At 42.7% G+C, this 25,725-nt stretch overlaps 1 protein-coding gene across 1 annotated transcript in view; it reads left to right on the top strand.

The window, feature by feature from the left end:
- The window catches only part of EGLN3 (egl-9 family hypoxia inducible factor 3), a 29,101-nt gene extending 13,765 nt beyond the window's left edge, over positions 1–15,336 (top strand). Inside the window, exons 2-5 of the mRNA XM_069017793.1 lie at positions 7,596–7,715; positions 9,571–9,707; positions 10,396–10,469; positions 11,592–15,336. Coding sequence (XP_068873894.1) covers positions 7,596–7,715; positions 9,571–9,707; positions 10,396–10,469; positions 11,592–11,629 — 369 coding nt within the window. The 3' untranslated portion in view covers positions 11,630–15,336. The remainder of the gene's footprint in view (positions 1–7,595; positions 7,716–9,570; positions 9,708–10,395; positions 10,470–11,591) is intronic.
- Positions 15,337–25,725: the final 10,389 nt, after the last annotated feature.

The raw sequence follows: 25,725 nt of genomic DNA, 5'->3' as shown, positions 1-25,725 counted from the left end.
CCGCTGTGTGCGTGCAAGGCGCAACGACCCGGTAACATCACAGACCAAAACCTAGTTTTAGGTCAGACGAGGATGTCAAATGAAAATCTTACCGGATTTTGCATTTGCAGAAGATGAGGGAAGCACTTGAAGTACTGAAGGAAAGTGTTAATTGACTTGTGCACAGACATACATAGATTAATTAAGCACACAAGAAAGGAGGTTAATTCTTTTAACTATTACAACAGGCAGAGATACTCACTGCAAGGACAGTTGTGGTGCTATGGCAGTTCCAGATTTGTTTCCTTAACTTTCAGTGTTCTCTTTTCTCCTTGCTGTGCCCAGAGGCTGAATACAGAGAATTTGGGTGGTGGTCTGAAAACAGTGTTATTTTACTTGGCTTTTTAAAAAATGTGAGCAATGTAGACAATATACAGTGATAGATGAATGTCTGGGACTCTTTTGTTCAGGAATCCACAAGTCAGACTTCTCTCCTTGGAAGCATGCAGAACTTCTTCCATGGTCAGATCCTTTCAGAGTTTCCTGAACTGCCCTTTGACTTTAGGATCCTGTAGGATCTCATGAAGTAGCCATCAGTGGGGACAGCTCAACAGAACCCACCACTGTCTCCAAAGGTTGGTCCGCAAATGCTCCCCATTCTCTTGACAGTTGCAGATGGCCCCTGCCTACACGAGGCTCGGCTGTTTCCTGCCTTCCCATTTCACAGTGGCACTGTTCTGGCAGCCAGCTTGAGCTTGAAGGGCATCCAGATTTATTTCTAAGTGTGTGTTCTGTTAAGAAAAATTAAAAAAAAGTAGTCACAGGCTGAAACAGTCCTTCATATTAAAAGGCTATGAAAAACTAAATTTTGTTGCCAATCATTAGGAAAGCTTCCTAAACCCCATCATAGATTCATTTAACAGGGAGCTCATTTTTAGAGCAGCATCAGTCTGTGATCTGGCTTACTTACAGACACATTCCATAAGATTTGAAAGCTTATTATGGGCTCCTTGAGCTACAACTAGATAACATGCCAGTCATCAACAGCTGTGTGGCATGGAGATAATTCATGAACAGAGCTTTCATGGGTAGCTCTTTGTTTCTGCCCTTAGTTCTTAGAAGAAATTTAACAAGCAGGAGCAGTTTTCCATCTTACAGTAATTAGAATATTATCAAGTAATAATGGATTTTTGGTTAGTAAGCAAAAATAATCCAGTGTCTTAGCATGTTTTTCCTGCAGATGAGAGAAAGTCTTTCCCACAATTCTCACCCTCAGGCTGTTCCTCTAAAAATTTTTTTTAAAAAGTGCTTTTATGCACCTGCAAACAACAAGCAAGCTACAATGGTGCATGCAAAAGATAAATAAAATAGAAAGGGAAAGAGAAGTTTTCAGCTCATGGAATATCTGCATCTGATGATCAAACTTTCATGTAAGCAAGGAAAAGCAAGTACCAGGCCACCTGGGTAAAATGCTATACATGGAAGCAGGATTTTTTTTGTAGTTACAAGTAAATGTTTGATTGAAGACTGATAAGCAAGTTATGGTGAGGAAATGAGGGACTGGTTTCTCATGCAATACTGTCACTGAAGCCCATTTCATGTGTTGCTTGACTGAAGCAAGCTGAGTTTTGGAACTAGTGATTCCTTTTCCAACAGACACTAAGCATCAGCATCAGTGTCTCTCATTTGTAGGTGTTTTAACATGACTTTGTTCCCTCTGTTCCTTCCCATCTCTATAGAGTATTAAATTAGATCAGTGTTCCCAGTTCATGCCTCAGTATAGCAGTTGGGTATTTTAACTTTCATTAATTCAAACAAATATTAAATAATGTTCATGAATATTTTATACTTAACCATTGTAAGCTATGTGGCAGAAAACACTTGGGTGCAATTTGGTGCAGTAAGAAATTACTTAAGAAACACCCCATAGTGTTTGTATGTCAGTCAAGCCTCAGTTGAGAATCTCTTGTCTTTCATCATGAAGTGTCAGACTACTCATGTTCTTTTAATGTAGAGCATGCTGGGTGCCTTTCCCTTTCTGGATGTAAAGACTGTGCATATCTATGAACTAGAATCAGGTTGAGCACAATATGCATTCAGAGCTAGGACAATTGGGTGAACTCTGGTAGTCCTCATTTCCTAGAGGACTGGTCAAAAGTGATTTTTGTCTGCCCTCAAGTTCAGAACTGAGAACCTCATATTAGGCTGAAATTTGGGAAGTGTGTAGCCAAATAAAAATATGTGAAAGCTGCAGTGGCTACAGCACTGTTAATTCTTATTAATACCTTGGTTTTCTAGACAACCATCATAGTGATATTGTAGATCAGCATTGTTTTGTGCTTGTATAGCACCTTTCAACTAACTTTACTAAGTAATTTCTGAATTTAACTGCTTGATGTCCAAGCTGTACACAGAGATGATCTACAATAGGGATCAAAAGTAACTGGTGTTCAGCAATATACCATATACATCTGGTACAGAAAATGGAAAAGCTTATTGTGGAGTCTTTAGCTTAATCTGCAAGGGTGGTTGGTGTTGGCAGGATTGAGTTACAAAGGTCAGGATTTTCTCTGCTGGTTGCAAAGATCATACTAATTCTGAGAGAAAAATACAGGATTAGTATGGGGTTACAATACCATCTATACAGTCTGCACTGGGAGTGCACTAGGGCGCTGCCTTAGTGCTAGTGGGCACAGAGAGCTTCTTCTGACCTGGTGTCACCATTGCTTCCTATTAAGCACTATTCTTTTCCACTTACAAGCATCTTCTAACTGAGATATTTTCTGAAATGCTTTGTTCCAAGTATCAGGCTGCTCTAGCACTGCTTATTTTGTGAATCATGTCTCACAGCATGATCCTGGCCATCAGCTAAGAGAATTTGTTTTTCTCCTTGCTAGAAGCACTGGGAGGCAGGGAAGAATCCTCTCAATGGAACAGTTGTTTTTTATCTGCCTTCACGTTGCTAGTGTCTTGCAGTTTGACTTGCAGATTTCTCTGGCTGACTTGAGTGTAATGCTTGACTAAATGATAGATAACTTATTTTTGCAAGCTTCTGTGCAGTGTGGAATTTACTGATGATTCCTGGGTCCTTACTAAAGCTGGTAATTGCTGCTTGTTTATCTTGCGGTTGATTTGCACCCTCTTGGGAAAGCTAACATCCCTGAAAATAACAGGACAGAAACTTTAATCTTGATGATTTGCTTTTCATTTTCCAAGTTTTGTAGGGTTTAATTTATGACTATTGACTAGACTGCCAGAGCATTGGTCTTCCTGTGGTGGTGTGTATGTGTGACTCCAAAGACATGCATCTGGATATCAGTTTTTAACTAGTCAGCTGTTGTGTAAGACAAACTCTTCTTTTTAACTTAGAAGAGGGGAGTGTTGCAGAAATATTCTGAGTGCTTACATTGGGAAGTTAAGCCAACCAAAGCCATTGTAATTGATTGTATTGAAAAAGAAGAAGAAAGTTAGGTACATTCCTGCTCATTACTGCCTGCTATAGTTAGTTTGATTAGTTTAGGTTTGGAGTTGGTTAATGAAGGGAGGAGTGCTTTCAAAAATGGAGTGTGCTCTCCTGGACACAATAGACAAAAGTATAGGAAACATTTTTTACTAACACTCCACGTGCACACCTGGTAAATGGTTTGATTATTGTTATCGAGCCTCTGGCTTTTGTAGCTAGACCGTGCACTAAACTGGCAAATACCAGTGTTCACAAATTACCTAAATTAAGTCTGGGTCATGCATCTCATCTCCTGTTTCTTGTTTGCTTTAAATGAATCCAAAAGTGCTGCTAACAGCTGGAATCCCTGCTGAGGCCAGCTTGATCTGCTCTGGAGCTGCTCCAGCCAGTGCTCTGATAAAGCTTGATATCGTTTCAACAGTCTCTAGGAGGACCAGAATGATTTCCCTTCATTGTTTAAGATTTCATTCCAATATTCGCTGTGCCAGGAAAAAGGATATTTCACTTCTGCTTTTCTTCTTTTGTTGTTGCTACTAGAAAACTTTTTTCTTTTTGCCTTTCTGAAAGTTAAGCTATATAGTATGACCATTGCTTTAGGATTCTGTGGGAATTGTTCCGTTTAATCTCCAGGGACTGAGTGTTTCAGTTGCAGAAGATGCACCTCTAAATAAATAAATTATGCATCAATGTTGGAGACAAAGCACATGTTCTGCTAAGAGAACACGTTACGTGGGGGAAGCCAGGGAAAACTCTGGCCTTTTGCCCAGATTTCCATAGTAAATAAAGCACCTAAATCCCTTTAAGGATCTGCCCTTCAGTCTGTTCAGTAGCTTTTTTTTTTTTTTTTTTTTTTTTTTTTTTTGTGGCATTAAAAATAGTAGTAATATTGGATTAATTTTTAGTCAGTTCAGTAATCTTGGGAGTAATATCTACCCTCAAAAGAGAGACTTAAGGCTGCCATAATTTTGTATTGTACATCGACTTAAAAACAAAACTGTATTCCTATCATGCATCATCACTCTGGTATGGTTGGCAGAGCTCTGCTGAGCTGGGCCTCACTGGTGTGGTAGATGCCCATGCCCTTGGCAGCAGCTGTACTGCACCCCGCTGCCCAGCACAGCCCTCCTCCCTGCCCGACTGGCAGAATCGCTGCCCCCTCTCCTTTTCACTCTCAGCTCTCATGATACGCTGGGTTTGCAGGGCAAGGTTTTGGTAGCTGGGAGGCTACCAGGGTTGGTTTTGTGAGAAGCTGACAGAAGCTTCCCCAACAGAGCCAATGCCAGCCAGCTATAAGATGGACCCACCGCTGGCCAAGTAGAGAACTTGGGAGTGAAGTTGAGCCTGGGGAGAAGGGAGAGGTAGGGGGAAGGTGTCTTAAGGTCTGGTTTTATTTTTCATTATCCTACTCTGATTTGATTGGCAATAAATTAAACTAGTTTCTCCAGGTTTATCTGTTCTGCCTGTGACAGTAACTGGTGAGTGATCTCTCCCTATCCTTATCAGCCCATGAGACTTTGGTACATTTTCTTTCCCCTGCTCAGTTGAGGAGGGGAGTGATGGAGTAGCTTCAGGGGCACCAGGGTCATGTTTCCCAGTGTATGAGGATCGTGTTTTGCAAAAGGTTATTATTTTAACTGTTAGACTTAATGCAGCTCACTGCATGTGGGATGGGTGAAGGTGCACCTGCATGAGGTGCTGTGCTAGCAACCTGGATGGGGGGATGCATGTGGTGGGCTATCCTCACCAGTGAGGGCACAGCTCTCTCAGACAATTTTTACATTGCAGATACAGCTGACTTGTGGTTTCCACCAGACTTACACCCTTAACAAACTTGTTTCAAGCACTATGCTGTAGGCTGGCCCTTACTGCTATTACCAGGCTGACAGTGAATTGTAGAGCAGCTCTGGAGCCATTTGTAATAGCAGAATGACAACAGAGCAGAGAGGATCTACAGAAACGCATCTACCTAACTGCCAGGTGTGATGATTATACGTGGAATTAAAAGTACTTGCTTTTGTTTAGCATAATCTCCTGACCCTGCAGGCCACTAGTCTCTGGCCTGAGGTGTGGAGAGCAGGCCCTGATGACTTACTGCTGCCTGCAGGTACTGTTCTGGTGCTTGCTGTGAGGAGCAGAGTTAATTCATAAATGGCTGACTCCTGTGGATAGATTTTGGTCTTGGTAGCAGAGGGTTCAAGGGATCCACTGTGCTGGCTGGCAGTAGCTTCTGTCCTGGTGTTCGTTGGCACAGGAAAATTTCCTTGGTGCTTAAACCAGCATGTGCTATACTGTACCCGGTCATGTCCCATGAGAACAGCATGGCTTTGGTGTGTGGTTGGAAGAAAAAAAACAAGACTTCTGAGGTTCCTAGATAAAAATTTCAATTGCTCTTAGTAAAGGCTATACTGTCAATCTCCAACTATTAATTACATTATCTACTGTGTGTGTCAGATCATTGAGGCAGGTCATACAAATAGTACACAATCATATCTTCATTCTGTGGGGCAGGCATTTCAGATACTGTTATATCCGAAGTTAGGATTTTATGGTTTGAATGGATGGAAAACTAGATGGGTAAAAGACTGATTGGATGGTTGGACTTGGAGGGTCGTGGTCAATCAGACATATTATACCTGGAGGCTGCTACCAAATGGAGCACCACAGGGAGCTGTCATGGGACCTGTCATGTTAAACACCTTTATTTATCAGTAGCCTGAAGCAGATGGCAGAGTGCACTCTCTTCAGCTGTGCAGAAGACACCAAACTGAGGGGGACCAGTTGATTACTGTGAGGGCAAGGCTGCCACCAGAAGGAACCCAGAGTGACTGGGGAAACAGGCCAACAGGAACCGTATGAAGTTAAACATAGGCAAATCTCACTCCTGCCCCTGGGAAGGAAGAGCCCCTTGCAGAAGTACAGGCTGGGGGCTGCCAGCAGCTCTGCTCCCCAGGGGAGCCTGAGAACCCTCAGGTCATCCTGGTGGACAGTGAACTGAACATGAGCCTAAGGTGTGCTTCCTGCACAACTTAGTTATGGGAGCACAGCATATAGACTGAGGAGTGATTATTGCTCTCTCCTCATCTTTGCAGAAACCACATCTGAGCACTATCTGCAGTTTTCCAGCTGAATTTAGTCCATCATTTCCCATCACTCTTGCTGGTAATACTGGCAAGCAATCTGGAGATGTCAGAGGAGTGGGAACAAGACTTCTATTGCAACACCTTTAGTGGTGATTGGTATCACTACCAAGTAGCCCCAGTAGTGAAGAGTGACTGAGACAAAGATCTAGTACCCTACCAGCAGTCACACCTGCTCTTCCCTGCATTCTGCTTAGGCTGCTAATCATGTCAACTAAGTTTAATATGTTTTTTCTGTAAAAAACCTTTTAAGGCCTGTTGATTGTCATGTGGTTCGGAGTAATTCACGTTAGGCTTATCTCGTCATTCAAGGTGAAATTTAAACCGCGAATTAAGCGATTGTATCAGCAAGTCTGAAGATGATCAAAGAGAGAAGTATGCGCTGAAGGCTGTTTGGTTAGTTCTGTGGCTCAGTCCATGAAAGCAAACATGCACTGCCCTGTGCAAACACAGCACAAAGGGGTTTTTGCAGACTTTGCTTTATGGATTTATACCCATACCTCCTGGGGATCCTCACTTTGAGTGGGACATAGGGGTGTATATGACAACGACTGGAAGAAATGATTAGCGGAGGATGGTGGTAGTAAAGCATGACATTGGGATTGCTTTCTACTTTCATTATGACTGGAAAATCAGTTTTGCAATGACTGCTTATCTGTAGAAACCCAAGCAAATTTCAACTGAAACTGCCTCAAAGTCACGTAGCTTGTAAATGACAACAAGCTTGTACCATACATACTAGTGCTTTAGTTTAATTATTTTTTTTTCCTTTTATTTTAGTGTATATATTGTGAATTATGAAGGGTATTTATTTTCCAGTTTGGAATTTTGCACTGGCTGACCTGTCCTGTGAAAAAAGCTTGTGCAAAGATACCTTCAGGTGGTATCTGCTTTACGTTTTGGATTGATCATCTGAAAAATACTGAGCCAAACTGGTGGTGGGAGGATGTTTAGCAAATTAAAACTAAAGGTAGACATCTTGGAGAATTAATTATTTTACAATCTGTATCTTTCAGGCTATGGTTGCTTGCTATCCTGGAAATGGAACTGGGTACGTTCGTCATGTGGACAATCCAAATGGTGACGGGCGCTGCATCACCTGTATTTATTATCTGAATAAGAATTGGGACTCCAAGGTGAGTAAGCCATGGGGTTAAACAGAATGGAAAAACTGCTTTGGAAACATAGCTTTGGAGTTGTCTGTTGTTTCTGTGAACTCTGATGAACTTCTGAACTGATGGTCCATTCTACATCTCTTCTTTTTTTTTTTCTGGGTGTTTTTGGCAATCCTCTGGAAGAAAGAATCTGAACTGTTTCCTTATCATCCTCTCTCCCATCCTACACACATACTGTTTTGTTGCTGTAGAATAAAGCTATAAGCACTGGGCTGCATGCTCTTAACACTTTGTTTAGAGGAAACAGCAGAAAAAGAAAATCAATTCACTATAGAGTAAGTGGATTCTGGGAGCAGAGTAAAATGACAGCCCGAATTTGTGACTTTATCGTTCTTGATACTTTAGGCTAACCTACAGAAGATATTCAGGCAGTTCCCTTTTCTTATTTAGGAAGCAATGGGGCTTAGTAAGGGGAGCAAATACATGGTTTGATTCCACCACTGGGTCTCTTGACAGGATGGAGCTCTTGTTTCTGCCTATATTACTATAAGGCAGTTAACTCAGCCTTGAATATGCCATACCTTTAAATTAGAAACAAAAGAAGGGTTTGTAAAATTCCAGGATGTCTCTTTGCAAGTCTGTTGTAATGCGGCACAAACCCTTCACAGGGGTTATCTATTGAAAACTGTCCAATGTTTTTTGCTTCTCTCACCTCTTTCTAGGCCAATATGCTCTTTAAACACATGTAAATACTATGAACCCCCATAAGTGAGTTCAGATATAGAGGCAATGCCATTGAAAAATGAAGTGTTGCAGAAAAGCACTCCCTTTACAGAGAGTATGATGGTGAAGCATCTCAATGTAATTAAATGAAGGAGGAGGTGTGGGAGGAAATGCAAATATCCAATTTATTTTGTGCATTGCACCTTTATCCAAATAGTGAGGAGGCACCCAAGTGAGCACTAAGAAAAGCTAACTGAAATCCAGGACACTGATGGAGTTTATTATGTAGATGTGATGGTGATTTTATGTAAGCATATGCTGAAGGAGATGCAATATAGGAGTATACTCATACTGGGCTTTGAAAGCAACCACGTGGCTTTAAACCTGACCTGATAGCTTCTCACAGGTCTACATGTGGCATGGAGGTACCACGTCAGGTCACTGGTGCACTGGCAGCATCTTCCCTGCACTCTACGGTGCAGCATAAAAGTCTCCAAAGAACCCTCTAACAGCAGCAGGAGGAGGCAGGCTTCACCTTCATCTTTTTAAATTATTCTAGAGTGTGTGCAGGTCACAAGACCTTTTCCCTGAAACTCGTGGCACATGGAAAGACAGAAACTATATGGTAGAGAAACCAGGCTGTGTTATAAGTAGGGAAAATAGTGACTGGGAGTTATATTTGAGAAGTTTTACAAATCTAAAAATAGAACAGACTTCACTCTTCCCAAGGTGTAAAAGTTAATTCCTAAATGATCAGACGCAGGTTCTGGAATAGCATGAGCAGTATCTAACAATTGTTGTAGCCTGATCTCAGACTGGCCAGGTGGAGCAGCTCTGTGGTATTCACTGGTTCTAGAGATGTGACTGGAAGCTCAGAAGTTTTCCAGTGTTTGCTGTGAGGCTGGTGTTACCTTTATCTTGGTTCATTTACTTTAGACAGAAGCTTATGCTGAAGCATTACAAACTGTTTGGGAAAATCAAAGCAACCAAGAGACACAGTAAGGTTTTCCAGTGTTGTCCCATAGCTGTCATGTTCATCATTAGATCTTTATTCCCCATTTGTTAGGTGTTGAGAAGGGAGAAACAGATCACTTTTTCACGTGAATATGTGGCTGTTTATATGTGCAAAAAGCAATCTTTCCTTTTCTTTCAGCTGCATGGTGGGATTCTTCGAATATTCCCAGAAGGAAAGTCCTATGTAGCAGATGTTGAGCCGATTTTTGACCGACTACTTTTTTTTTGGTCAGATCGAAGGAACCCACATGAAGTCCAGCCTTCTTATGCAACCAGGTAAGTAGCATATTTGGTATTGGTATTTGGCTAGGAAAAAACCCAAAGCATCTCTTCGACCAGTATTTGTATCCAAAATTATGGCCATCGTGTTTAAATACACGTGCATAAAAAATAGACAGATTTTGAGTGAATTTTCTGGTTTTAAGTCACTGGGAATTCTCTCATTAAATAAGGAGATGCAAGCTTGAATGATACATTTCCTTGTGTGATGAAAAAATAGGCCCTTAACCATTGACAGGAGAAATCTTCTAAGCTGGGCAGAGCTATTTAGCTGGGAGGTGCTGGGTTATTCTTTTGCCCTTGTAGCACTATAGGGATTGTTGGGACTACCATCTGTCAGCAGGCTGTGAAAAGCTGATGTGACACAGGGCAGCCCCCAAGCTGCCTACAGGCGCCCCAGAACAGAGAAACATGCAAAGGTCTGGAAGCTACTTCTGCCCTCTGTTACCAGGGGCTGTGCTCTCTTTTGTGCCTCCAGCAGAAATTCTCACCTATATTTCTATCTGACTTGTTAAAATATACACTGAAATTCTGTCTGTTTGCCTATAAAGACGTGTCATTTTCATCCGATTTTTTTAGTCTACTAATCCAGTTTTGTTTTTTGCTTTCTCCATGAACATAAAACTTCAGTGCTCTATTTTAATATCAAAAGTGGAAAAAATTGCAAGGTTTCTTTCTTTTGTAGATATGCCATGACCGTGTGGTATTTTGATGCCGAAGAAAGAGCAGAAGCCAAAAAGAAGTTCAGGAACTTAACTGGTATGATTTTTTAATAAATGTTCACCAGAAAGAATTTAATGCATTTTGATATTTCCAAAGTCAGAGACAGACCAGGAGTGATTCTGTAGCTACAAGCATATTTAATGCATTTTTGGAAAGCTTTTTCACCTCTAATTGTCAGTCAGTTATTTAGTGCAAAGTGGAGGAGTTGTGACAGAAGATACAGGCCTGGCCCTAGAATCCCTGATGAACAAAATGAGGAAAATGGGGCAGACAGTTTCTGATTTGAGTCCCAAATGACAGAGATTTTTTTCCTACCCTGGGTGGCTACTTCAGTCACAGGGAGTCAGCTCTTCTTTTGTTACTTGGGAGGTATATTTTGCCTCCTCCAAACCTTTGTGTAGCACAAAGTCATGAGACTTTCACAGACAGTTTTATAGTTGTGTTCTCTAAATGTTCTGGATGAATATGGTCTGTCTTCTACATTAACGAAGGGCAGAAGCCCACAAAGAGGTGACCCGGCTTTCTAATGGCAGCCACACCGCCTGCTACTGTAGTAATGGCATACGAGTTGCAGACTGAGTTTTCCAGATGTGTTCCAACACCGTACCCGGGACCATGACCAAAGGTTTGCTGTTCAGAGCAGTTTAAGGTCTGGCCTTCAGGGTCTGTCTCAGGCAGTTCCTCAAAATACAGTGTGGAGAGCGCTTGTCTTTTAAAATGTATGCAGCTGGGCAAAGTTCTAATTACTCAAATGATTTTCAGAACAAACTGTTGTCATCTCTGTAGCTTGTATGTAAAGCAAATACTGGTTTCACCCTTAAAGAGGATCATGAAAAAGGGGCCAAGAGGTGGTGGGGGAAAGTATCACTGATCTTGGGGTCTCAAAATTTACTGGGGCTACTTAAGTATTGCATGAGTCATCTTCAATTTCAACATGACAAATGTACAAGATCTTTGTGTGATTGTCCTTGTTAACATGCTGTGGTATCATGTAGCAGTTCAGTTCAGTCCACATAGTGGGTTCATGCCATGATTCTGAAATGGAAAGTGTTGTCCATTGAAAACAAACCAACGTTTTTCTGTTTCTGAGTGTTCAGATGAATATAGTCAGAACCCCCTGGCTTAACCACTTCTTGCTTTTTCTTCTTTTTGATGTAGATGCAAGGAAGAGAGAAGCACCTCTTAATGAAGACTAATCAACTGTTCATGAACTCTTTGTGAGGAAATAAGATCCCAAAGATGACTTCCATTTCCAGTAAATAAGGGCAAATCATTTTTATGCACAAGAGTGCACTGGTTGTGTCCAGCATGTGCAGCTTATGCTGATGGTACTTAAGGCAGCCTCCTGTCATGCTGCATCTGGTAGAAGAAAGACTTGTTTGCTCTTTACCTTTTGCTGGAAAAAATAACCAGGGTTTAAAAAAAAAAAGGGTATCACTAAGCCTAGTGGTAGTGGCTCAGACAACTGGCTTTTGATCACTCTTGTAACTAAGATAATGGTCACTGGAAGTAGTGGTAAAAACCTGAGTCTTATTTGCACTTTATGAGGAAAAGAATTCTAGTTCAATGGGAAGAAGCTTTGCAAGTTAAAAATCAGTGGCAGACTGCTAATGGGCACAGAGAGATATCGGACATGGGAAATTAAATTGGATATTTGGAGAGTGTCATTTTATGGTCTGTCCCAAATGGACTCGTTCATGTACTGTTCATCATTTTGCTGTGCAGAACATTGGTTCAACTCTTCAATGACATGACTTCCCAGATTTTTGTGTACACAATCATCGCGTTTTCTGGATTTTGTTTGCTTTTCAAGCAGCACGTTCTAGCTGTGCAGTTGTACTTCCCTTTCTGTCCAAGGACTGAGGGGACAGTAGTTATGTATCTGTTCACAACTTTATAAAACCATTTTTTTTCCGTTTTGAGCAGGATGGGTTGCATGTTTTTTATTTTCACAGTTTGGTAAAGCAGCTGTTTTCTCCCAAAAGTCTGGTGAACTTGGAAGGCTTATGGCACACAATGCATTGACCCTTAAGGCCAGTGATATGTAGAGAAGTGTTTGCTTTGTGACTTCTCCATCTGCTATGTTCTGTGTGACATAGATATGAATCTGAAAGGAAAAGATATGTCTGGCAGTCTGACAAATATATGATAAATAATGGGTAACTTAGACTTGATTTTTATGCTGCATATTCTTAGTGAACACACTTGTTTAATTTTGCATGCATATGTAATTTGAATGAAGCTGCAGTTCCATTTCAATTGATCTGTTATGCCAGGTAACTACTACTGCTGTGCCCAAGCTGTGAGATCAGAGTTATTCAATGGCAAAGCACACTTTTTTTTCTCCATTTTTTTTTTTAAACTTATTAGACTCAATGAGTAACTGGTGACCTATCTCCAATCTGTCTAGACTTCTACAACCAGCACTTACTATGCAGTTCAGAATAGCTCTTAATGAAGCTGGGAGCTGGCAGTGGATGCGTTTATCACTCACTCTAACTGTTCTCAACCTAATATACTCACTTGCATTCATTTTTATCTCATGTTGCCAGTGTGTATGTCAGACCCTATTAAATGTTCCAAATCGATGCTCCCTTCAGTGTCCCATATTTTCCTGTGCCACCTGCCCCTGCTGGTGAAGGTGATCTGTCTGAGCTGTCCTGCTCTGCTTCCCCACACTGTGCTGGCTTGCCATGCTGTGATGGGGTGCACTTGAGCTAGGGAATGGAAAAGTAGTGTGCAATGGCAACTATTAAATGTCAGTGACAGAAAGGTAATAGCTGCATAAGACAGAAAAGAAATACCTTTCATGACATAAAAAATGATAATAGAAAATGGAGTATTTTTTAAAACAGTTTTGTATCTTAAAGAAAAAAGGAATGCTGAGCATCCTTCAGCCTGCCCATGAATACTGAATGTAAATACAGTAGTGCTAAGACACCCCTTATTCTCTCTGGCTTCTCCCAGAGATCCAGCTAAGGTCTTATACGCCTGACCACTGTGCACCTTAAGAGAGGAATATGAGGGAACGTGTGACAAATATATTCTTCCAGCTCAAGACTAGGAAAAGACAAATAATATGATAAATGTCCTTTAATGTTAGGAAAAACATTATTCTACTATAGTTACTTTTAAGTAACACACCAGAGACTTGAAGGAAACTTAGTGATAACTTGGAATTCTCATTCTGAAATGTCCATGTGGGATGCAAAAGAGTTTGGGCTCTTCTTTGAGAGTGAGAGGTAACTGTTTGAAATGTGAGAGGTGTTGGAAAAGAGGGCCCACAGGATTACTGTTTAGAGAAGGTGATGAAATACATCCTGTTGTATTCATGTGCAAAGTTGATACTGGCGCATAAATTTGAAACTCCTACACGATTTTAAAAGGAGGAAAACCAGATAAAACAGAGCAGAGCAAATATTGCTTTGCCTCTAGAAACTGTAACCTTGAAAATGAACTAGAAAGCATTGTTAGTACACATCTTACTGGAGCCTGGAACAGTGGAAAAATGATGTGGTGGAAGGGAAAAAGCTTTGTCTAAGGGCTGAAAAAGGAAGGTACTTCAGTTATCACTGTTGCTACCACCAGGTTTCTGCAGTGGTCAGCAACACGTGTGGTGGATGGAGCATGGAGCAGAATAGTTGCATTTATAAAGTACATATTTTCATTTTTAGCCAATATCTTCCTCATCTATATTATATATATAGAAGACAGAGCAATTATTCTGTGGCAGAGAGTGTTGTCTTTATTAACACTTAATCAAGTGCAAAAAAGTTTGAGGGCTTGGGATCTTGAAACCAATTCCTCAGTCCTCTGTTTCAGATCTCTACTCTGTTTCCAGTGGGATGATCTCCTTGAAGAAGCTGTAGTTTAGCTGGGGATGGGGTATGGAGGGTGTTAGTCATGTAGGAACACACAGATGTGATGTTTCCTACATAGATTTCTCTTGCCTGTCTCTAGAATTGTTGCAAACTTCTCTGTAAGAGCGAAATTGTCTGTCTGTGTGAGGGAAGCAGGCTGCTACCGTAGGAGGGTATTTCAAAGAGGCTTTTCCTTGTGTTTTGTCTTCATATGAAACTGTTTGAATCAAATGGCTAAACAGCACTTGTCAGCCAGTTGTGAAAAGGAGTGCTTTCTCTGAGTCATTTAACTTTGAATCCTCCAAAAATTCTGGGTTTTTTCACCTTTAGATAATGTGCCTTCATCATTCATATCTGTGAAGATGTTTCATGCTGCACGTGCATGTCATGCAAGTTTTTGATGGCTCTTTAAAAAACATGGTTGCCTTTTCAATTGTGTGGGGAAAAATGTGCAGAGCCACTAAGCCGCAATTTTCAACAGGAGGTTTTTGTTGTGCAGGGAGGAAAAAAGACCAGGAGACAATGCTGAAAATCAAGAGACTATTTTTATTTTTAAACCTGTGACCACTGGCCTTTTGAGCAAAGTAGCCTCTAATAAATCTTCTTCTCTAGATTTCTTCTGGTTCTATGAAGAATGACTTCTACAAAACAGTGTCTAAAAAGATCCACTCTTTTTTTTCCCCTTCTATTTTTAAACAGTTTTAGTCCTTTGTGTTTTTTAAAATGTTGGAATATATTATATGTATTTCTTGTTGTTGCAAAATAGCTGGCTCTAACACCAGTTGCATCTAGAAGAAAGTATGTTTATTTGCAGGCAAATGACTAGTTCTCCTTTGACTGTGATGTACTCCCAGCAGATATCTGAGAGTGAGTTATGACTACATCTTCTCTTGTCAGGTTGTATGCTGGTCAACAATGCTGGCATTTTGCATTGGATTCATGTAAAAAACCCCTAGTAGTATTTTGCCACACATCACATTTTGTGTTCCTGTTACTATTAAAAAAAATGTAGCAGGAGTCAATAAACACTGGGTCATGTTAAACATTGTCCTGTGCAAATCTCTTCAGTACTGTGTCTTACTGTGGCCAGGGGTGCAATGGGAGGGTGCAATGCCATGCAGCTGCATGTAGGGTGACATTGAAATCTGTATCCACTACTGTCTTCTGCTGTTGGAGAGACCTTTTTTTATTGCCCTTGGCTTGGCACATTTCTTTGGTCACTTCCTGCTATTTTGAAGTTATTTACCTTGCTAGTGACCCTCTTCTTGAAATGCCTATTTGTTTTCACACTCCTGTTGAACCAGATAACATTCTCACGATTCAATTGTTGTCTGATAAGTTTTATTTTTAACAGTGTTCACATCCTCCCCCTGCTACTTTTCCAGTCCAAATCCCACAGTTTTCTCCTGTGGCTGTGTGGGAGACTTCTTCTCACTCCCACTAACAGTGCAGTTGAATAAAAGCCAGGGCATTTTCACTCATTTGGTAGAGCTGTGAACTTTCTGATTCCTTTGCAATGTTATGAATAGTGAGAATTTCCCTTTTCCTATTTAAAACATGGTTTCTATCATGGATGGCTTGGATTTGACTTTTGGTGTTTTTTTGTTAAAGAGGAAAGAGATGTCTAAATAATTTGCCATTTATTTAAGCATTTCTTTTAGACTGAAGAGTTCTTAGAGCATATGGAGAAAACCTATGGAAAGCAGAGGGGTTTTTCTTCTGAGCATGCTCTTCAAAGAGTAAAGGTTTGTAGGGACAGCTTGAGAAGAAGTTGGCCGTTGGCCATCCAGCTGCCAAGGACTTTGAACTCTGACTAAACTTTCTCTAAGCAAATATATTTGCAGTAATTGTTATCTTATAGCTATTTAGGGGTTTCTTTCCTCCCCCACCTACCCAAAGGGATATGGCTAAATATATTTGCACTGACAATTCTCATGACTCTTGAGAATGCATCTGATATCAGAGGTTGCACCGAAAATTGCAAAGTAGCATGACAGTGGAAGAGAGGTTAGTAAAAATTGATTCCCCTTTCCCACATACTGTTGTCTCTATGGAGTACTTCCACTTCAGACAGTTGGTTAAAACTCCCATCCTCTTCCACTAAGCACAGATAGAGGTTTTTGTCTGTCTTTTGGAAAGCAGGGATAATTTCATCTACATGTGTGCTTATTTTAAACAAAGCTGGAGATGCTAAATTGTGCTGGGTGAACTGCAGTCAACAGCAGTTCTTATGTGGTGGCAGACACAGTCAGTGCCAGCATGCCCAGTGCTGCTTTGCTAGGCACCCACAGTCCTTCTGCTAGAGAGGAGGAAGTTTGTGATCCCTGATCTTGGCCAACACTCTGGATGCTGATTTGACAGGAGGGGAATCAGGAGCGTAATTGGCTCTTAAAAGCCTGCTGTGTGTGGGGCTGGTGAGAAGTACAGAAAGAAAGACCCTGTAGTCCAAATGAGTAGAGCTCTGAAGATCACTTGTGGTTACATGAGTTCACAGCTCCCCTCAGGCTGCTGGGCAGAGGGAGCAGAGCAGAGCAGTTGCTTTTGAAGCCAGGCCCAAGTTATCCCCAAGAAGTATGTCTGAGCACACACCATGGGAGGCCATGCAGAGTCTGGTCACTCCTGCTGTTCAGGCTGGGTTATCCCTTCCCTGGCAGAGAATGTCGAGCTGTTAAAGTGGATGAGAGACAATGCTTACTGTCTTTGTCCCCTTTTGCTGAACCAAGAAGTTGATCAGCTTCCTAAAAGGGACTTGGCATTCCCTGCAGCACCCAGAGCTTGTCTTTCAGGGACATGGTGCTGGTACACCTTGTGCCTGGGAAAGGTCTGGTTAGAACATAATCCTGGGGGCTGGATGCGGCATGCAGTGCCAGCTTTTAATTTACTAAACACTGTATTTCCTGCCAGCTTTGACACTTGTCCCACCTGTACAGTGGTTCAGTGGATGACCTGTGTTCATCGCTGTGATACACGGTAACACACCACCACATGCTCTAAGGAGAAAATGTCTGCTATTAAGTGGTACCAGGAACTTCTTTTATAGGAAGAAAAAAAAATCAAGGAAGAAAGAAAAAAAGACATCTGACAGACATTTAATAGTCAAAGGAAGAGTCTTAACAGACTTAAGCTTGGCTGTCTTCAGAGAGTTTTCAAAAGCATACTGCAAACCCTTCTGTTTCAAAGCTTATGCTCCTTTATCTATGGGAAGCTAAACACTGGCTAATTCTTTAATTAGTTCCCAACAAGATGTTTTTCTCTGTAACCAAGGCTTGCTACAGGATAATTATGTCTTTAGTTTAAAAACAAGTGTCAATACAGAAAGTTGTTTTGATTTCTGTTTCTTCAAATGTTTTATTTTGCATTCTTCTTAGCTTCCACTCTCTTCATACCTTTCCTTTGTTTGGGAAAGGCTGATTATTTTTAGCTCCCTGTGCTGCAATCCTAATACATAGACATGACAGAGCCGAGCTAGTGCTGTGGTCTGGGTGCAATTTTACGAGTGCAGTGCTTGGGTCCCTCCCAGGGCCAAGGAGATGGAGGAATCTGAGCCACCCTCAGTTAAGCAGCTCAGCTTCTTAGACTGTAATAACCATGTGGCTGTGGGTGCTCAAGTGCTACACTGCATGCCAAAGATCTACATTGGAGTTTCCCAACCTCCTGCCTACAACTACAGTCATCTACAGTTATTTTAGCAGAGTTCTCAGAGCACCAACAGATCTCCTGGTAGTTGGTCAAAAGGTGCCTAAGTCTTGACAGTGCTGAGTGGACACGAATCTTCGAGTCCTGAGTCCCATGTGGATGCTGTGATTTAACCCCAGCCAGCAACCAAGTACCACACAGCTGCTCACTCACTCCACCACCAGCTGGCCTGTGGAGAAATTCAAAATGGTAAAAGCATGAAAATTCATGGGTTGAGATAAACATGGTTTAATAGGGAAAGCAAAAGCTATGCACACAAAGCAAAAAATTTAAGTCACTGCTCCCCATGGGTGTGTTCAGCCACCTCCAGGAGAGCAGGGCCCCATCACATGTAACTGTGACTTGTGAAAACAAACACTGTCACTCCAAATGCCCCCCTCTTCCTCCTTCCCCTCACTTTATATACTGAGCATGATATCATATGGTCTGGAATATTCCTTTGGTCACTTGGGGTCACCTGTCCCAGCTGTGTCTCCTCCCAATCTCCCAAGTATCCCCAGCCTCCTTGCCAGCGTGGCAGTATGAAAAGCAGAAAAGGTCTAGACTCTGTATGAGCATTGCTCAGCAATAACAGAAGCACCTCTGTATTATCAACCCTGTGTTCAGCACAAATCCAAAACAGCCACTGTGAAGAAAATTAAGTGCCCCAGCCAGAGCCAGCACTGAAACAAAAGCAGGAGGGAGAGGAATTGCCCCGTCTACCCTTCTCTGATCCCTGTCTGTCAGTGCATGGATGCAGGATGCCAAAGGTCAGACACCAGGCTTACCCAAGGAGAGTCAGACTGGCTTAATTTATCCCACAGGAGAAGATCCTCAGTATTAGACTACACAGCATGTCCATGTGGTGAGGGAGGAGTGTGACCTTTCTGTTGAACCCATTGAAGTTGTTACATTTCTGAGGGAATAAATATCTTTTCATTGATTCAAGAGGAAATTTATGTGAACTCTGATATTGTGGCTTCTGTCTTCAAGGAATATGTGGAAAAAAATGTTCCCCTATCAGTCCACTGATAAAAATAAGTATGATCAGAGACCTACAAAATATAACCTGTGAGGACAAGCTAAAAGGTTTGGTACTGTTCCTTCCAGGGACAAGGACAGTGGGAAGACAAGTGAAGGAGGAAGTAAAAGCATTATAAGGGTCTCAAAGTACAGGAAAATGTAACTGCAAAGAATAAGGACGTAGTTTGTTCTCTATATCTGTGATGTGTAACACACAAATAATGGGATAAAATTGCAGCAAGGAAGTTATGAGTCATTTGCTGGGAAAAGCTTTCTTATGACTGGGATGCTGAACCACTGGAGTGCCTGAAGACCATGTGGAGTTGCCCTTACCAGAGATTTGGTTGGAGAAATGTTTGCCAGGAGTGATGTAAGTAGAAGTGATTTTTTTTTTTTTTGAGCAGTGAGTAAGGACCAACCAGGCTAAATGACATGTCCTCATGTCCTGTGTCATGGCAATGTAAACATTATTTTGGAGCCTACATGGTCAAGGCATCCCTTGAAGGGATGAGGTTGTTCTAGTCCAGTTAAGGTTATGGAGACCACTACCATGCACTGTTGCAGGACCAGACCAGGCTGCCATTCCCCAGGAGTGAAGTTCAGCCCAAGCCTGCCATGAGCGGTTGTTCTCCCCTGCCCTTTCATTTCTGTCATGGTGCACTTGCAGGTACCACAGGCACACACTGCACAGCAGGTTGGGCTTGGTGAGCACACACCTCAGGAGGATCCTGCTGCCTGAGCAGCACTTCTTGTCTTCCTGGGCAGCAAAGAGCGGAGCCCACATTTTCCACAGCAATGAGGCATCAGTATCTCCTTTTGAACCCTCTTCCTGTAGGATAGTTCGTGCAGGTTACACTTGTCCTCTTACTTGTTGTCCAACCCTAAAGCTGTGCATTCCTCTCATCCTCTTTTTCCTATCTCAAAGTCAGGACTTGCAATTCTGAGCAGGATGCCCCTTTGTATCTAGACTCAAGATACAGTGGGAAGCAAATTTCCCTCCTGTCCAGAACACCCATGAAGCTGGTTGGGCCTCTGTTTTCTAGGAAATGTGTAGTTACAGGTCATCTTCAATCATTCACTACTGATGGAAATAATACTGGGGGGGAAAAAAATGGGAATGGTAAAGAAATAAACAGTGGGGTTTCAGAAGTTAGCCTTTGGGGAAATACCGTTTTAAAGGCAGGAACTTCCCCTCTCTCCACAAGTTCATGTTCTGATTAAAAAGAATGTGCGTGTGTTGGAGAAGTCAGCGTTTGCTATGTCCATGGAACATTTTCTCCCTTTTGCAAACCTGTTGCTTTACAAGAATATTTTAATTAATTCTCAGTTGAGGCATTACTTCAGACATCTGAAGGAGCTTGAGTTAACTAATGTGATCATGAATTCAACCACTTTGAATATCAGTACTTGAGCCTAGATGTGTTTATTATTAATATTAAATACCATGAGTAGTTCCTGTAAACTTTTCTTTCATTTTTAAAACTGGCAGTTTGTCAAAATTTTATATAAGGTTGGAACCTATACTATTGTTGCTGCTATAAACATGTTAATATCATAAGCTAAACATTTTCCCTTTATTGTTAGTGTATTTCCTTTGCTTAGTCTCTGTGAATGTGCCCAGGGAACACATGAAAGTTGTTGGAGTCTCAGCTTCTTTTCATTCCCCTCGTCAGCAAACCATGACCATAAGATGTAGACGAGGCCATTTTGGAGGACATGGGGGTGTCCCCAGCATCTGCAGGTGGTACATCTTCCCCAAGCTGGCTTGGCATTTTGAAGGGATGGATCCCTCTGCCTTCCTGACTGGACAGAGCACCCATGCCAGCACCCTGATGCAGCAGCACAAAGGAGACTTCTCCCCTGCCACCTTCAGACTGAGTGTCTCAATTTGCTGTGTCCACTGCTGATCTCAAGGTTTCTGTGCTATTATATTTGTGCTCTGTCTCCTGAGAGATGAGGAATAGATAAAAGCACCCCAGCTCTGAAGATATTTGTCTCTTCACCCATACCTGTGCTTCTGCAGCAGCAACCCCATGATGGGTTTCTATAAAGGCTCCCTGGGGCAGGCTGAGGCTCCTCAGTGCCTTTGGGACCCATGCAGGGCTGCAGATGTAGGGTCAGCATGTGGCCTCCCATGTTCAGGAAATAAAAACCAGAGAGTCCTGCCCAGGCCTGGAAAATGCAGCATCTGCCACAGCATCCTAGGCATTGCACAGCTTAGGCCTTGCTGCCTCAGGAAGACGTTCACAAACTGCTTTCCATGTGGCCCTGAGATCAGCTCAGCTGGTCAGAGCATGGCACCATGGATTCAATGATCCTTGTGGATCCCTTCCAACTCAGAATATTCTGTGATCTGAGAAAAGCATGAGCCTTGTGGGATGGAGATGGCTCTGCAAGACCCTCGGTGGAGTGCAACACTGGCCCATAACTGCCTTATTCTTGGTTATTACCTGGGAGTTTGCAATAGGAACTGATTTTAGGCTTTTCCACAGGCTATCAAAAGTTTTTCAGATGGATTTCTTCCTCTCCAGCTTCTCTCAAGCTGAATCCAAGCCTTGCTTCTTGCTCTTTTCTCCTCCCTTGAAGGCATATCTCCAAGCACCACCTCTGCCAGATCCTGGTACCATCTGGAAGCACAGCACCATATTCTCCAGCCCCAGCAACTGCTGAACACCAAAGGAATGCTTAAAAATTAATCCAAATTTGTATTTCTCATTAAAAGAGCTCAATTGTTGGTGCACAGCCCAGAAAGTCTATGTGGGTTCAGTAAATACTCTCCCCATTATTTAATAAATGACTTTACAAAGAGCTAAATGCAGCTACAGAATCTTTAGGGAAACAGGGCAGTAACTAACAGGCATGAGGTGGAACCCCCTTCCTGCATGGGTCTCCTGGGGAAAAAGAGCAAAGCAAACCCATGGGCACCAGCCTCTTTCCTTGGGCAGAGGGATTTAAATCAATCCCAGTTTAAAAACAGTGCAGACACCAAATGCAGAAAGTAAACGTGTATGTCGTGGAGACCTTTGGAGAAGTTGAGAAAACAGCCCACGTCTGGTGTCATCCCAAGGGGACTCAAAGTGTTTGCTTACCATTAGGGCCAAGTTATCTCAGACTTAATAACACACAAGTCAAGCAAAATATGTTAATTGATATTTCACTTGCTAAACACTCTCGCAGTTTGCACTGGAAGTAGTAGCATCCATATGTAGAAGGAGGCTTTTTGGCTCAATCCCTGCCATTTGTGTGACCTTATTTGTGCTTTACACTGTCTCATTTTCTGCCCTTAAAAAAAATCCAAGCAAGAAGGCAAGCCCTAGTTTTAGGTAGAAACTGGCGAAATGCAGCAAAACCAATGGGAGACTGGAGCTGTGGAGGGAACAGGAGAGTTGCCCAAAGCAGTATCTTCCAGTTTGTCAGCATGTCACTGGTTTAGATACCATCCCAGTGACCTAGGACACTATGAGGGGACTGGCCATGCAGTACACCATGAATGTGGCCTTCACCCCACAGGAGGGCATGCACCCTCTGCACAACGAGATCCCCTGCATTGCCTTCTTCGTGATGGATGGACCACCCCATGACCATGTCACTGTGGTGGCCACCCAGACCTGGAACTCTGCTGTCAAGATATACTCCATGGACATCCAGCAGGCAGACGTGAATTCATTGTGGGCCATGGCCTCATAGCTGCTGGAGGAACTTGTCTTCCTGTTGGAGTCCTCTGAGCTCATGAGGCAGCTTAGGAAACGGTTCTAGGACAAGCTCTGTAGTGCGTGAGAGCCACCAGTGTCAGGTACCTGCTTCTCATCTGGGCTAGAAGATGACCTTAAGAGGGGTGTTTGGGGTGGCTGCCCTCGCTAGGAGTAGCACAGGCAGCAAAGCAACCTCCCCAATGGGGAGGTGTTGGGATGGGTGGCCTTTCCACTTGTTCACCTTTGTTGCTGTTGTACCAAGAACAGTGAAAAACGAGACGAGTCCAGTTTCAGGATAAGTGGCCAAAATGGCTCTATTTAATGATATAAATCAGCTTATATAGCTTCGTTCACAAGGGTGGCACGATCCCATTGGTTGCTTGACCATCCAACCTCTAGAATGATAGGTAGAGGTTCCACAATGCCCATTCAAAATATTTTCTCCAATGTACCAAAACAACTTGGACAACAAGTTTGCAGGTGCAAGATAAAGTCTTGGTTTACAAAAATCTAAAACTGTTTTCAGCTAGCTTGCATGAAAAAGAAAACCTTCACAAAATTGTGCAGCAGCTGGAAAATTCCTCTGCTCCTAGCTTTTCAGCATCCACACACCTTTCCTGATGTGAGATAAGAAAAGTTTTGCAAGCATTGCAAGCATGTGTTTTTATTCACCTGTAGCTCTGGCCCAAGCCAGGATGTTGTGGTAGCAGTGATGGGAATGTTAAAGAGCAGGAAGTGTGGAGCTGGTTTCCCTGGGTGTGATAGGGCTGGGTGACACATCCCAGAGCTGTATATATATTTCACAGATCCATATATATATTTTAATGTGGCTCAAGCAGGGTCACCTCCTATGCAGACATGTGCATGGCATCCACTGCATGTCTGTGTTTGATAGATCCCTGGCCACTTGGTGCTGCTCAGGAGTGTCTGGCTGTGAGCCAGGAGGCTGATTTGCACCATGATGGTGCTGGCGCAGGTCAGGACCTGTCTGTCCCTCACTGTGCTGGCAGGCTTTGCTGGAGACCTGGCATTGCAGCAGTCTGGTGAGACCTTACCTGTTTCAGCGTCTATGGAAGGGCAGAAGGCAGCTGCCAGCCTCTTCCAGGCAGTGTTTCCTTGCCAGGGACTGCCCTAGTGCCATGGTGAGTCTCAGCTTGCTGGGCTGGGGGAGTCTGGGATGACAAGATATTGCTTCCAAGGGCCCTGACATGTTCCTGCACCTGATGCCTTTGCCTCCAATGCTCTGCCCATTTCCTGCCTGCCCTGCTGCCCAGTTTCCATTGGCTCTACAGGCTGCTGGCTGCATAGACACTCAGACCTGGCTCCCTGCAGCACATTCCAGCTGAGCTAAAGCTTACGCTTACTCAGCTCAAGCTATAAGCAATATCAATTTACACCCAGTGTTGATTTAGCCCTTGGATAAATTAGAAATCTGGTGCAGTAGACAGTGGCCATGTCTGCACTCGAAATCAACAGGTGGGTGTTGGGGTTGGAAGGGCTGGGGCTGTGTGGGTTCTCCTGGTGGCTATGACTGGACATGTGCCAGAGCCAGGGTCCCCATGTGTCCAACTGATCTAATGCCTGTTCTGTCTTGCTGGGGTGGACCTGTGTATGGAGCAGGAGCATGACTACCAGCACAGCTGCACCAGCACCCCCTGCTCCTTCTACTGCACGTGCAACCCAGGCTACAGGCTCAATGTGGGTGGAAAAACCTATTCTTTTACAAATCCTTTTAAAATCCTAAATCTTGTAGGGAGCTTGTAGTTACGAATCTCATGGAAGGAAGCTGTAATCAGCAGAGGACCCAGGGAGGCCAGCAGCAGCCTGGGTACTCTATTCACTTGGCTGCTGCCTCCTGGTTTGGTAATGACTGCAGACATTCAGCATTCCCAAATCCTGACCAGTCACCTGGTCATTACAGAGCCTTATGCATTGTTCCTGTTCTTGCTGAGGCTACCATAGTCTGGGCTGGTGAGCACTCCTGCAGGCCATTGCAGCACATGAGCCTCACCTACAGTTGTCTGTGGACTGCTTTGCTACCCAGAATCTGCCTGTGACTGTGAACAGAGACCCAGGAGCATCTCCATTTTTAGTACCACCCCTGGGCCACTGAGTGACTTTGGGCTGCTTTTCCCAAAGCTATCCTGCCTGGCCCTTGATAGCCTTAGGGTGATATGTTAGCATAGAGACAGGTGGCAGAACAGGACACCAAAACCTGCCATATGGGCCCAATGCCAATGAGTTTGCACATCCTTTAATTTAGAAATTATTGACATTAATGACATTGCTTGTCAGGTTTAGTGGGGTGTGCAGAGCTGAGCAGGTGGGGACACTGACCAATCTTTGCTGGAAGAATGAGTCTTGCAGACCAAACTTAAACTGCAAGAGTGAACCATGGCATGGTTGTTGCTTGTGCACCATACAAGAGTACACCTTGAATGCCCTTCAGTTGTTCACCTGCAGTCTTAAAACACACTTGAAAGGGAAAAACCTGCACCATCTAACTTGCCTTTCCTGAACATCTGATGCTCTGCAAGCAACTGGTCAACACTTTCTGTCATGGTTCTGGTTGCACATTGAAAGAAATTATCTTCTGCCAGTATTTAAGATGAAATTGCTGTACAAAGCTTCTCACTGATGTCTGAGGAATGTGAAATTTTTCTCTTAGAAATGTCTCAGGGCATAAAACAACATAATCTTGAAAAGAATTTAGTATGAGTCCTGGACAGAAAGTAGTACCAAAGCCATTCAAACATTGAATTTTTATTCTTTGCAGTAATTAATTGCACATACCAAAGCCTACACTTGTCCTTTTAAATATCAGAAGAAAGATTATGAGAAAAATTCAATAAATCAAACATGGAAGTGTTGCCACCAAGTGGTACAACCTGTATTAGGCAATGGCTCATAACGTCTAGCTCTCAGTGATGTATCTGAGATACCCTGATGTTTTATAAAAAGACTCCTTTTTGCTTTGTTTAGCTATCTTTTTCTTTTTCTTGTGATTTATTTTACTTCCCATGATGTTAAACGGTGGTGCTT

This window comes from Aphelocoma coerulescens, chromosome 5 (genome assembly GCF_041296385.1).
Source record: "Aphelocoma coerulescens isolate FSJ_1873_10779 chromosome 5, UR_Acoe_1.0, whole genome shotgun sequence".
Lineage (NCBI taxonomy): Eukaryota > Metazoa > Chordata > Aves > Passeriformes > Corvidae > Aphelocoma > Aphelocoma coerulescens.
Note: the sequence above shows the minus strand (reverse complement) of the source record. Positions and strands in the feature narration are given on the sequence as shown.